The 14,759-nt window shown below is 37.0% G+C and overlaps 1 protein-coding gene across 1 annotated transcript; it reads right to left on the bottom strand.

Moving 5' to 3' along the window:
- Positions 1 to 863: 863 nt before the first annotated feature.
- LOC144429716 (low-density lipoprotein receptor-like) lies at positions 864 to 10,005 on the bottom strand. The gene is made up of 14 exons (XM_078117900.1): positions 9,847 to 10,005; positions 8,409 to 8,567; positions 7,561 to 7,743; positions 7,299 to 7,421; positions 6,931 to 7,006; positions 6,438 to 6,542; positions 5,772 to 5,835; positions 4,994 to 5,160; positions 4,211 to 4,332; positions 3,742 to 3,888; positions 3,407 to 3,538; positions 2,416 to 2,564; positions 2,233 to 2,304; positions 864 to 1,423 (listed from the first exon to the last, which is right to left on the bottom strand). The coding sequence occupies exons 1-14, from the start codon at positions 9,911 to 9,913 to the stop codon at positions 1,385 to 1,387; spliced, it is 1,605 nt and encodes a 534-aa protein (XP_077974026.1). The 5' UTR covers positions 9,914 to 10,005; the 3' UTR covers positions 864 to 1,384.
- Positions 10,006 to 14,759: the final 4,754 nt, after the last annotated feature.

Raw genomic sequence — 14,759 nt, 5'->3', positions numbered from 1 at the left:
AAATGATAATTTTATATTAAACGCGTTGCGTATAATAAAAATACATCGTCCCTCGTTTCTACGGAAGCTTTGTTCGCAAAACATGAACAAGTCATCCATGTTTCTAAGACAAAATAAGCACGTAACTCAAAAATAAGCACTTTTCTTAGAAATAAGCACATCGTTACTTTATAAGACACACGCTAGAAAATAAGCACCAATCTTAGAAATAAGCACGGTATGGCAACCCTGCTTATAGGCTTGTTTCGTCGACGTAGGCTTCTATCATCTCATTGGCATACTCGAGCCGTATAAATCCTGAGAGTTTCCTAATCACGAGCGAGCAAGGTTGCGTTTGACGATTAGAACGTGGGTAAAGCACGGTTAGATAAGGTAGGATGTAGTAGTATAGGTAAGTTTAGTTTAGGGGATGGGGTAGTGGGTCGAGACTAGAAAGGTTGGTGGAGAAAGGGCAGTGGTTCGGTGATAGGAAAGTTGTCTGAGTTAGGAAGGACAGTGAGTCAAGGTTAGGAGGGCAGCGGTGGAGATTGGGAAGGTTGAGGGGGGTAGGGCCGCGGGTGGAGGATAGGTGGGTTGAGGGAGGCAGGGCAGCGGGTGAAGAATAGGAAGGCTGAGGGAGATAGGGCCTCGGATGGAGGGTAGAGAGAGTTAGGGCAGCGGGTGCAGGATGTAATTATCTGACCAATCCGGCTTTTTGCTGCTGCAATAAAGTTCGCTACTTGTCATCTGACTATTGGTCTCTCATATATTCTCATGCATTGCTTTGCAGCAAGCGGTAATTTCTGGGTGTTCTGCAGAACTGGCGAGCATATTTAATCAAGAAACTGTATGTTGCATTTCACCCATCTGCATCCAATCGACAATTTAAAAAAAAGTTTGATTATCACTCATTACATATGCAAAAGGTGAGACCGCTTGAAAGTGTTCAATACAATAAAACAAAAACAAATATTAATCAAAAATAGTCCAATAACTATGAACTTGGATACACATAATTGCTAAAGTGAAACATACATAACTGATGAAATGTGATCGTGTATATTCCAGCCTGTGGAAATACGACGATGAAAGAATTAAACAAGAAATGTAGTCGTAACCTAATAACTTTAAACTAAGTAAAAGTCAATCTATTCGTCGTTTATATTCTCCAGATTTTTATATATCTTGAAAATGAATGAGTTCAGACAGACTCTTTACAACACTATGTTATACATGAATTATTTGCGGGTCTGTCAGACCAAACATCTCTAGACAAGTGGAAAGTCAAGTAAACACCATTATTACGTAAAAATACAAAATATACTGCATAGGGAGTCCAATCATTTTACATAATAATTGTAAATTGCTGTGGCTAAAGGATTATCCGCGTCTTCATAATACTAGATTACAAATCTTCGTAAGCCGCTCTTCCCTTCTTATCTCTCTGAAAATTAATATGAGGAAATTTCAAACTATACACGTAATACCTAAATATTGATATACGTTGCAGATGTAACTATCTGGGTGCATCGACTATATCTACGCTTACCATACGTCCCGGTTTAGCCGGGACAGTCTCGGTTTTGATAAGCTGTCGCGGTATGTAGCGTGGCAGTCAAAGCATTTTTTTATATAATATTATCACAAAGTTATTTTCTTAACGGAAGCATCCAATTTATCTCTGATTCACTAGTTAACAGAGGGAGAGATAACTGCTGTTTTGTTGTGGTATAGGTATTATAATTATGTTAATTGCGATAATTTGACACACAATGTTAACTGGCCTGTCAATAAATTATCAAAATGCCAAATGGACGCGTAGAAAGACGAATGGCAATAATGTTTTTTTCAAACTAAAAAATAAAACTGAAACGAGCCTTTACGAGACCGACATAGGATTTGCGGCCCATTTATCTTAAAACTGAATTCAACATCCTTCCGTGTCTCTCTTATGTCGGTTATTGAAATGTTCAAAAAATTGACTGCTTTTATAAATAATGTTTGGCGACTGCGCGTAAAATTAATTTATAGGTAATTTAATGCCCGGTATCTACTGCAAAGATATGATAGAAGTTACAGATATTACTTAGCTTTAGAATGGAGCCAAAGTTAGTCCGATCCGCACTGTCCCGGTTTTTTGTTCCAGATATATGGTATGCCTAACTTTATCACAAAGATCATTAAGGTTCTCTCATATTGAACTGAGTTTATATCAGGGTAAATTTATCGCAGTTGATCATATGAGATTTTTACCTGTTTCTCTTCATCAAACTCCGATTTCACGTCGTAGGTGAATTCAGTTGTCTCGATAACGTTTTCAAGCACCTGTAAAATCAAGTTAATCAATTTGCAATTTGGCGACAAGGTCTACGAGTCTACAATATTCTCAAATTGTGAAACATTTCGAATTGTCAAAATCATATTTAAACAACTTACATTTTTCTCATCCACGAGTGACGGTTTTACTTTGCAATCAGATTCATCTCTAGATATAGGTTCATATCCGTCAGGACATGCACATTCAAATCCAATAGGCGTTGGGAGACACAGGTACTTGCATGGCGATCTTTCACAATGGTTCAAATCTAAATTAATTACTACTATTATAAATACGCTTGCCATACGCCCCCGTTTAGCCGAGACATATTTCTTTATTTGATATTAATACATCTTTTTAACAGAGGCAGTCGATTAACCACTGATTCGCACCTCGCTTTACCAGTTCCGATAGAGCGAGATAAATTGTTATATCATAGTTTTGATATGAAGTATGAACCGAAGTATACGTCAATTCAACACCCAACTGCACCGTCGTTGAATCATTAATATGCCGAAAGTTTTACAGCTAAAATTTACAGCTAATTTTGATGTCTATAATCTACCCAGAATGGTTTGAAAAATGTTAAATTGTCACTAAGCCTCGGAATCAAACCAACGTTGGCTTGCCAAATCTACACTGTCCTGGTTTTAGCTTCAGATATATATGGTATCGCCTAGTTATAAGGAAAATGATATTTTTATGCACAACGCAAAATATAAATACGATTATTAGTAATAAAGGAAGCTGGAGTGAGTAGAAAATAATTTCGGATTGGAATTTAAACAGTAAGATAAAAACCAAAAAGTCAGTCTGCAGAGTGAACTCCATAACCGGCGTATCGGGCTCTACCGCGACGCTCACTGATACATAACAACATTCGAATTTATACCTAAACACTGGAATATAAATGCAATAGATGAAATGAAAGTATCGTAGAGTAAGAAAATAAATAAACTTATTAGCGAGATACTTGTGGGGCATCTAAACTGTCTGTGGATTAGTATCAGGGAGATCACGTTTTGGATGCGAGTCTTGAAATATTGGCAAGATAATAATTAAATCATGTTCACTTCCGCTAAATATCATAAACATGACATTTTGACTTACAATTATGTTGCAACTCAGCGTCATACAACGCGATTCCAGTTGGCCTTGTTAAATCCATGAAATGCAAATGAACATCAACTCCTGTTTCTTTATCGACGCTCAAAATGCCTCGATCCCAATCTGTCCAATATACTGAGAAAAATATTTTGCGAAGTGCTTTTTAAAAAAAAAAAAAAAAAAAAAATAATAAATAAATTGAGTTTTGTTTTCTAAAAATAAGTCAATACTTCGCTGCTTGAATTGTTGGTCAGCCATCGCTTTTCCCGCCTGACCAATCCCTTTTAACAGAATATGTCTATTTATTTTTATATTCAATTTGAATTGCAAGTACTTACATCTACTACCATGGAGCATCACAGAATACGGATGTTTTACAACATGCTTTGATGCGACAAGTTCACGTCTGAAGTCTCCATCTGATGTTGCGACTGATATGGAATTCATATGAGCATCAACCCAGTATATCAAATCATTTTCTATATCTAGGAATGAATTATTTATAAAGTTATTCAAACTGGAAATATGTGGTTAACAACAACTATTTGATACTCCCGAAGTATGTGAACCAAGATGGTGGACACCGGAACGTAGTATGTGTACCAGGAAAAGGGTTAGGCCATCTCTTTATCCCAGTTTTCCCTATTTCAGTTCTAATATACGAGTTCGGAGACTAGCCAAGTGACTCTCGTAGTATTTGTACCTGAAGTTATGGACTAACCCTAACCTGGTACACATACTAAGTTCCAGTCCTTGCCATCTTGGTTTACTTCACATACTTTGGAAGTATCCAACTTTCCATCATACCTAAAGCAATTCCGTTCGGCCATTTTATATCATGACCGACAACAGTGAGACAGGTATCTATTCCACTCATATGACATTTCTCTATCTTAGCATTGTCCCCCCAGTCTGTAACGTACATGTACCTGAAAAATAATTCATTTGTAAACTGCAACCTCACTATATATTCTTCCGCGTCAATTCTATAGTTGGATTTTTCGTGTGTACGTTCTGACCATTTGTCCAAAGCAAGTGAATGAATAAATACTAGAATGGTCTATATTACGAATTTTTGTTACGGACGCCACCAGAAACTTGGTCAAAGTCAAAAAAGCTGTCCAAAGCCTCCGCAAATGCCTACTCTAATGTGAAAACGAGCTTATATAATTCTGATCTTAGTTGTGATGTTGTGATTCTGTCATTAGTCCACTCAAGTAAATCGGCAGTCACAACTAATGTTAACTAAAGAAACAGTTTCACGTAATTCTAATGCACGAATAAACTATATACACGAATGAGATATGATAATTGGCAAACGGTATATTCTTCAGTTATATATATATATACTATAATAGTCAATACGCAAATGTACTAACGCAAATTTACAATGAGCTGTTGGTACATATCAATGCCATATGCGTGAATAAAAATGTGTGGCGATTTACTCAAGAATCTAATGCAAGTGAAGCCGTTTGAAAATGGTCAAAATGGCTGTATGCTTACTTCAACTACCTTAGTTGAAAACGTAATTTGACTACTCTCATTTATTGGTTAAACATTTTCATATCTGGCAACAATTGTACAAACCCCCTTTTCGGATCCAATGCTATATCTCTCGGCACATAACTTGCAGGTCTATTAATCAATGTCTTGGGATAATTTCCGAGATCAGTCGAAACACTAACTGTATGTAGATCTGCGTCCGACCAGAAAAGCAACTTGTGGATCCAATCATACGCCAATCCATCGGGTCGCTAAAATTAAACCAGTGCGATTTATAATGAAACGAGAGAGAAAAAGATGCGACCAATTTAAAGACAACATTATGGGTCAAGAAATTCAGTTTCTGAGACATAGTCAGCAAACCAGTGCATAGTGCTTATTTTGATGGCGATAACGACAAATTTAGGCTCAAACATGATTTCAAACAAGGTGGTAGCCTAGGTTTTTCCGGGTTCGTATTAACGGTGGCATGTAATTCAAGTTATTAGGAAACAATTATCGTCAACCTTAGATTGCGAAGGAGTTCACAAAATAATTTTCCATAAGAAGTTTGCTTAAAACAAGGAAACGCTCACTGATCCCCAACCAAATTGGGTGATATTTGAGCAAAGTTCCGCCGACCACCGATCTAATTGTGCGTTAGTAAATACAGATTGTCCCAAGACTTGAAGCACCTCAGCCTCGGGTCATTTAGATTTTAGATCATGAAAACAGATTAAATTCCACTTAATTTGAAGTGGAGAAATATAATCTCGCCCAAATATATTTGCAAGACGTTGATAACGAAGATATCCTGTAGATGTTTTAAATGAGTCAGTAGTAGTTAACGTTCTAGCATAAACAGAAAGAACAGTAATTTCACCTTTACTATGAGGGAAGACATTGCTTGTACTTGTTTTCCGCCTTCTGATGCGGTGAGATTTCCTCTAAATGAAATGAATCGAATATTTGAAATGTTGCATTTCCCTCAAAAACTGTAGAATCTCCACCCGAACTAACCATCTAACCCATAACCCTATCAAATAATTAGTCCAGATCAAATGAAGGATCAGCTGGTATTTACCAGGTAAATTAAAGAATAAACTGGTATTATCGGCTTAGGTGGGTTGGGGGAGGGGGATATTCTTTAGTTGGAAAACGGGATCAACTGAAAAATCTCCACCCCAACTAAGACCCAAAGGGTGAGTCCAGCTGAAGAATCTCCTCCCCAGACGGGTCCGGAGAGAGATTCTTCAGTTGATCCAAAAATGGGAGAAATATCGTATGAGATTAGTATTTCAATATTTGGTATAGGATCAAAAATCAATCAAGCGAAATATCGCGGAAATTTTATTTTTTATTCGTTGTCACCATTCTTATATTTGCGAGTTTTATAATGGGAGCTTCCATTATTATCAATTCTATCAACATCTCTGTAAGGTCTTTTCTGATTTATTCTTTTTATGATCAATTATGTGCTTTCAGACAGTATGCATATGTACTACCACAACACAATTTCTTGTAACTATCGCTTTTAAATATTGTTAACCTGAATATTTTCATCGCCTCCACGTCGCTCCAATATAGAATATTTCTAGCTGAATCCAAAGCGATAGCAACAACGTTCTTCTGATTTTTCACCAGAACTTCCACACTAGGAAAATATCGAACATGGTTAAAAATGTCAACTTCAAAAAAGTTTTTAATTTATTACTTCAACAAGCGAATTTAAGAGAAGAATTTAAAACTTCCTCCTCGGCGGTCACCTCTCTATAGTATAATGGAAAGTAAACAACTGTTCAGTATAACCTTCGATAAATAGGGTGTGATATCCACAGTCGAAAGCAGGCTGGCGAAAACAAACCCAAAGCAAACAGATATAAAATTGAAAGATATCAAATGGCAGACTATACTATATCAGAACAATTGTAATTCGATTCAGCGCCGCTACTCGCGGGTTCCCGGATTCATGGAAAGTATGACGTCATGTTTGAATGGGCCATTTCTCAACATGCGGAAGAAGTAAACTAAAAATTTCTCACCTTCCTTTGCTCACAACTCTGACGTCTTTTTGATTTGAAAACAGAAGTCGTGGTATCGGTGTTTGTTTTCCAGGGTCTGGAATAAAAAGCATTTTATACATTTGTTCTTACCATTCGAACCCAGTGGGTAAAGGGGACAGATAATTGTAATGAGGAATGCATACAGATCAATGGCTGGCCACAGGATTTCCATCCCCACGGGTGACGTGGAACAAGCAATAATTTCCATGGGATGGTACGTAAAAATACGTCTCCTGTATAAGCCTGTAGGAACAACGACAAATTTGTAAAATATTTTGCAGGTTGTAGGTGTCAAACATTATAATTTACTTTGAGCAAAATACAAACTCGATAGATTGAAAATATACCTGCAAAAGAAAAAAGAGGCGCCAGTTTGTCTTCGAGCTTCAGCCATGATTTTGCGTTGTCGTCCACGACTTTCTCCAGCTTCTGACTCGACTTCTTAATAAGAACTGTGCCGCCAATCGCACCTGTCATATAGATATATAGAGAGATATTTTGAAATATCTAAAATATGAAGCTCTGTCTTCCTATCACAAAAAAAAACGAAGGAGGGGAGGGGAAAAGTATAAAGTGGGACGTTGATTATGAAAAGGGGAATCACTTTACCGTTAATTTTTCTTTCCATAATGGCAGCTGCACAAACAAACGAGTCCACGGAGTATCTGACAATATCATTATCGTTTGTCGAACTCCACATTCGCTTCGATATGTTAAAACATCCTCCCGGGCAGTCTAGTTTCCACGAATGCAGAGGCAATTCGTCTGCCCTTATATAGCAGACAGATGGCGCTGTAACAAAAATCAAACTAACGAATTCTATCATCAAAAAATGCCTCTGTGTTTAATGCTCCAGAAAAGGTTGCCATAAAATAGGTTGGAAATTAATTATATATACTTTAAAACGGCAGTCACAAATGTGACTCCCAGTACTTCAGTATGAGTAATAAAGATAAAGAATGGTTATATATTCACCCACATATCTCTGCTATAGACATGTTTACATACAACTATTCTAGGAAGAGACTATTGGGTGCTGCCAATGTGTGACATCTCAAGTATGGAAATGGACGTGAGTTGTTTATCGGAAGGTTTCAGATGTTGAGTCTGTGATACTTGTAAAATGCCGGTCAATTCTTTGGTACTCCCGCACCAGGTTAGGGTTAGCCGTAATTTTATTCCGACTTTCCCTATTTTAGTTCTATCTCGAGTTCAGGGACTGTCTGTGTTAGCCAAGTGAATATACCCCATATCCATTGGTTTCAGTTCCTTTATACAACTTGATGTAAAGTAAGCGAATAAAATGAGTTACCTTCATATTGGTACACACATTTCTGGAGTGCCTTTTTTTTAACGTTACGCCCTTGGCTATTTTATTCGCCATAGACGACGTTTTGAAATGATTTCAAAGCAAATACTTGTTTTTAAAGTAGAGTAGGATATTTACTCTTTCTCACCTTCACAAAAGGTGCAAATATCCAGTTCATATTTCCCTTCTGGTTTTGCGCGTGATGGACACCACAGTACTCTGTCGGAGATAGCACAGTGCATGTATTGAATTCCTTGATGCATAAAGGGTAAAACACATCGTTCGCCTTGTAGTGTACATTGTAATTCTAAAAATTAAGACAGGATAAGATTTACATATTTATCCCGGTGGGAAAAGGAAGCCGATAATACGGCTTAACCATATGGCGAACCACGGCCTCTCGTCCGGTTACCAGTCCATGTCGGGTATGGTATAAGTTATTTTATTTTTCGGAAGCATGGGAAGCATTTTGATAATCTGTTAACTCTCTGTAACAGAAGTTGGCGCACGATGAATCACGTTGAGTTTTCGCCGCCGTCAACTCTTAAAATTTATATTCATTCATAAAATACAAAATATTGATGCGTAATTCCGAATCTCTTACAAATCATATATATACTCAAATATTTCACTCTCAAAACAAAACTCCAAGACCTTATCATTAAAATATAAATTTATATTCAATAAGAAAACATCAATAGTTATTTTTAGGTAATAGATGTCGCCGGATGAGAACGGAATAGGCCTAAGTCACAATTTTGAGTTTTGAGAAAAACGCAAAAAACAATTTTTTATTTTTGAATTCCCAGATATTCACAATTAGTAAAGTCCTGAGCTCTGGTTATTTTAATGTGGATGAGAATATTTTCAATAATCAATATTTTTTGGCACTTCAGCTTCAATTCCTTCCTGCTTTTTTACCCCCATAAGGGATTTTGGCCCATTCTGTTCTCAACAACTTCTGAAATTTTTTGTATGGGATGCAAGGTAAAACAAGGTGACTTAGGCCTAAGTTGCACTGAACAAATTTTCAGGGATGTAAGTTTCGGACATTCCATTTCTGATGTTCATGCCCATCATATTGGAACTTAGGACTATCTTTTTTCCCTATTTTGGGGTTTTGAGCCATGCTCTACAAGGTGGTGGTCTTGAAATCCTGAATTTCTCAATAATAAAAATTTAAGCTGGACTTAGGCCCATTCTGTTCTTAAATATTTTAGTCCTAAGTCCAGCTAAAATTTTTATTATTAAGAAATTCAGGATTTCAAGACCACCATCTTGTAGAGCATGGCTTAAACCCCCAAAATATTGAAAAAAGTCAATTTTCCAAAAATGTGACTTAGGCCCCGTCTGTTCTCATCCGGCGATGTGTTCCTAGAATGCTTCAACAAACTTCCAATAATATACCATAAAGCAGTGGTTTTCATTCAATAAATAACGAATAAAATCAAATTTACTGATAATTAATTGTACAGGTTTCCTCGGACTTATGGAATGTTTCATAAGTATTCCACTCCACCAAAAAAAGTGGAAACCACCGCTCTGAAAGAATGTTTGTGTCTCGTTCAGTTCAAACTTTCACTTACTTGACAAATCCTGAATTGCAGTAGCGACGCCACACAGCACCAATATTAGTTTTACTGACATTATCATTTCACGTATATAGCTTTCTCAGAAGATACCAAGAAATAGAACACCGTGGCTCGAAACGTCCTCTAATATAGTTGCCACTATAACCACGTCGAGTTCGATCAGGTATATCGTGATTTCGAATACCTTGTGAAACTACCAGGGGAAGTTTTTGGGTTCAATTCATAATATGCGCAGTAATAAATGAGTCGACCCCCTATACAGAATTTCTATCTTCGAAGATAAAAGTAGACAATCAAACTTGTACGGTTTATGTGACAAGAAATCTCACTGTGCATAGAGGACAATAGGTTGCTAAATTACATTTAAATAAGGTTAGAATGTCTGAAATTATTTATCTCTGTTTGGGATTCAAAAACACCAACATTCTAGTGAAACCAGACATGGTCTGTTATCATTGTTCGTCAACATTCAGGCGTATCGCGTGACATTCTTTACGCCTTTGTCTGAAGATTACGCCATATCTCGTGAACGCCTTCTGTATATTAGCAAAACATGGCGCAATTCATTATATTTGAATTTTAAAAAGGGGAATCGAAGTATATTTCTCATTGAGTAGAGGTTGTTTAGAAAGTCCCACATAAACACACATTGTTAATGACTTCGTTGACAAACGTTTCGAAACAACAGAACGGAACAGATAGCAAAATGCTTCGCCAAACATTATTCGCTGTCTTCTTAAGTTTATTGAGATATTATTTACTTTAATCACAATTCAAATATTAATGAACAACGAACTAAAATGTATCTGACATTTTTCCTGGTTATTCAAATGATCAACGTTTTTTGAAGCCATTGATATTGTTTTGTAAAAAGGTCGTTCAGAACATCTATATTTAGAACATTGCATAAAATATATTCGCGTCAATACTGTGATACATAAGAGTACATAGTACAGTACACGGGTGACGACATGTTGGCAAATAGCAAAGGTATCAGCGGCGAAAGTTGATGTGGAAAAAAGACTATCCCAATCACACAACAACAAAGTCAATTTTCAAATTCGACAATTCTGCGATAACAAAAAAGATTGATTGATTGATTGATTGAATGGGATCAACATTTTATTCACAGTGACCAAGCGTTTCAATACAAGACAATTTTACCAAAGAGTTGTAAAGTAACACTATCACACGGACACGATATGCTTCTAACCCAGGAAAAACTTTCGGTGGCTGCTAGTTTTTTAAAGAAATCTTTCGCCTTGCAAAATTGTCTCATCTAACAACCATATTTAAAATCATTAATCAGTTAAAATTATCTAGGAGAAAGGATGTGATATTTTTGAAGCTAGTAGCAAGATTGATTCTTTTAAAATGTAATTGTGGCAGGATAATGTACCAGAAAAATATGCAGGAAAATGTGTTTTTCCGATTTTGAATGTCTGAAATATTTCATTGAGACTTAATATTGGGAAAATTGAAACGCATGCGTTTGTCATGTCTGCAGACATGAAAACCAAGAGGGGATCAATCATACACACCGTGTTTCCCCGAAAATAAGACCTAGCCTGAATTTTTGAATGATTTCAATATAGGCCCTCTCCTTAAAATAAGACCTAGTCCTAGTCGATAGCACAAACTTTTTTTTAACTATTCGATAGCAAGACATATATATACACGTTTAAAAAGATTATAATCTATATTTAGCAGTTATTTCAAATAAAAAGTGAGTAAGTATATTTAAAAATCTCGTAACTTTATACTTTGTAATTTTGTTTTTGACAAATGAAAATAAAAGGCATCCCCAAAAATAAGTACTAGTGATAATTTTAGAGAATTTTTAAATTGAAATAAGACCCTGTCTTATTTTCGGGGAAACACAGTAAGCATCTTGATGTGCTACTACTAAACAACTTCAGAGCCTATTTTCCGGATGTTGAATATCAGAATCTTAGTTCTCTAATATGGGTCGTTCAGTCATTCACAAGTGGAAAGGTTGCTCTTGAACACACAACTGGTGAATTACAATCAGATCTTGTACGAATAGCAAAGTTCACCCTCCCAGCGACCTGAGCCCATGCCATTTTGCATGGGCAATTTTAAAATTATTTTTTTTGTCAACCATTAAGCCCTGAAGCTTCACTCTTGGCTTTTTAAAAGCGTGTGCTAGAGTTCTATTCGGCAATATATCTTTAAAACACACTCCTCCGAAAAAAAAAATTTATGCAAAAAAATTTCTAAAAAAAAAATTGGACCTTGAGAAAGTCTGTGTACACTAGAGGGTTAATAATTAATTCCAAATTAATTAATTTTTTCTTCAACGTTTTCGTCAAGTTTTTCCCAACATAACAATACCGAAACGACTATTATAGCATAAATGGTTATTACTCTGAAATTCACAATTTTATTTACAGAATTATCATGTTCAACGCTTCAATTACCGATTTTGATGACGTCACAGCTCTCATTATTACTGCACAGACCACCCTCAATGCAAAAAAAATAAATTTTTTCGACGGAAATGCGCGTAGAACGACGTAAACAATCCCATACGCGCAGTTACGCGGGTAAGCTCATATGAGATAAAATTTATATTTACGCTTGCGATGGGTAAACTACTGTTAATATGGATTTCAGCACCTTCGTATAGATTTAACTCGCGGATACACGGGTGCAAATGTATGGGTTCAAATGTACGGTCACCGAAACATATAACTGGCTAACTAATCGCATACCCGACAAGGACTGGTAACCTAACGAGAGGTCGTGGATCGCCATACGCTTAAGCCGATTTAGCGGCTTTCATCTCCCCCGGGATAAATATGTAGGCGAAATCCTATCATAATTCACGTTGGCACTAGACGTATCATCGTCACAGGACTCGGTAAAGCTGAGACATGCCCAGCACCTATACCAGTACAATTGTACTAGTTTCAGATTCGTCGACGATATTATTTTGGGGAAAATTGTGGGTGAAATATTTCGTTTTGGCTTTCGTGTTTATTTATTTGAGCATTGCTCTCTTGTTTTTTCTTCTTCCGGTCATTGCATTCTCATTTTGGTGTAGAATGTAGATGTCGAGGCTCTCCTGCACATGTTGCTGAAGACTAATATTGATTTTTTCTTTGTAGTATCTTGATATTAGACTTTTGCCATAACATTCGCTGGTGTTCTTATGTAAGCCTGTTGATTTATCGTCGCATTCCGTGAGGTGTATGACCAGGAAATATGTCTTTACATTCCACTTCTGTCACTGCCACGTTCGTATTACCAATGTGACTATCCATCCAACTCCAAGGGATGCATCATTGATAGACATCTTTTTGTCGAGATTGTATCGTCGATTTCTTATATATATATATATATATATATAAATCATTCATGTTTTACTTGTTTTTGGTTGTGTCCGAGCAAGTGATTACGATGCAAAATTTGCACCTTTTATCATAAATATCATTGGCATTGGGGCGGGGGTATAGTTGGTGTGTTTTAGATACCGGTGCCACATTAACGTGCGAAGATTTGCTTTACTTTTTCCGTTTCCTTTGCACGTTTTTGGAATGAAGAACTGTGGAATAGCATTTGCTTTCTTTTCTGCCAGTCCACGGGCGGTAGTTTTGTAGGTCACTGGCTAAGTTGTGTCGCATTTTCAGATTTGCTACTCAGGTCACGTGCTTTGTGGCAATCGCTACCGAAGAAAAAGCCGGACTTGTGTTGTGCTGTGTTTAAACCTCAGTGTTATATTATATATATTACAGTATATTTGGGAAAGCTAATTTTTCATGCCGCTGGTTAGCGTGGCCGAAGGTCAGGTGGTACAGTGGTAGATGTAACTGTGTAAGGAAAATGCAAGTACCGGTACCCGGTACCGCTATGGCTCTGAAGAGCTCTATTACGTCACTGTGACGTACCGGTAATTTTTAGATGGCGTACCGTAGTCAGGTGAGGGTTTGGATTGATATTTCAAAAAATTGTTATGCTACTCACACTAGAAGTGGATTAGGTACGAAACTACATGAGACCCGGCCTATGGTATCGGTAACGCAGTCTAGTTATTTGAACAACTAGGGTGGTGTAGCAAGTATGCAGACGATTTCATTCAAACCACTATAAAACAATTATTTTTTCACCGTAGGTGCATTGGCATTTATTCTACACGCTAAACCTCGAATTAACTTTCTACGACCAGGGGTTGAAGCTATACAAACCACCAAAGTATGACACTCGGAAGGCGTATTTGCGACCGAACAACCAGTGTGCGACCACGGATTTCAAGCCTCGAACATCCTTTCTGCTGCGTCAAGACTAGGGCATACGCAGCCATGCGTGAAAAAATTGGGCTTCTAATTGCATTTCTGACTGTCTTATATTTTAAGAACACGGTGATTTCGAACAAAACTTGTCAAATTATATACAAAGCACCGCATCACAGCAATCAAACAGACACAAACACGGTGGTCGCAAATCGGTCTTCAAAGATATTATCGACGTATTGGAAATGCGCACCCCTATTCCCCCTCCTTTAAATGTAGAAACGCGAAAATTTAAAAATGGTTAAAAGAAACACAGTTCTATCCCCTTGCCAAGTTTCATCTTTTTATCTCTTATATTTGTATGGATTTTCAAGTTTTTTTAAGGGGACAATGGGTAGTTGGCGACATGAAAAAATGGTCCGTTTTTTTTCTTTGGTCGGGTTTTCGGTTGTAACTTTTTTGTTTGTGGCCGCATTTTAGTGTAATTTGCAGAGATATGAGGGACAAATGGACGATCACGCGTGAGAAATATCGTCGCGGTTCGTTAATTTTTATGGCACTAATTAGATCGATGGAGTTGATGCCGCAAATAGGTCGTGGCCGCAAAGTGGGTAAGCCACCCTACCGATACCAGACTAATGCACAAGCAAGGTT

This window comes from Styela clava, chromosome 11 (genome assembly GCF_964204865.1).
Source record: "Styela clava chromosome 11, kaStyClav1.hap1.2, whole genome shotgun sequence".
Classification (NCBI taxonomy): domain Eukaryota; kingdom Metazoa; phylum Chordata; class Ascidiacea; order Stolidobranchia; family Styelidae; genus Styela; species Styela clava.
The sequence above is the reverse complement of the archived record's forward strand: the minus strand, read 5'-3'. Positions and strand labels throughout refer to the sequence as shown.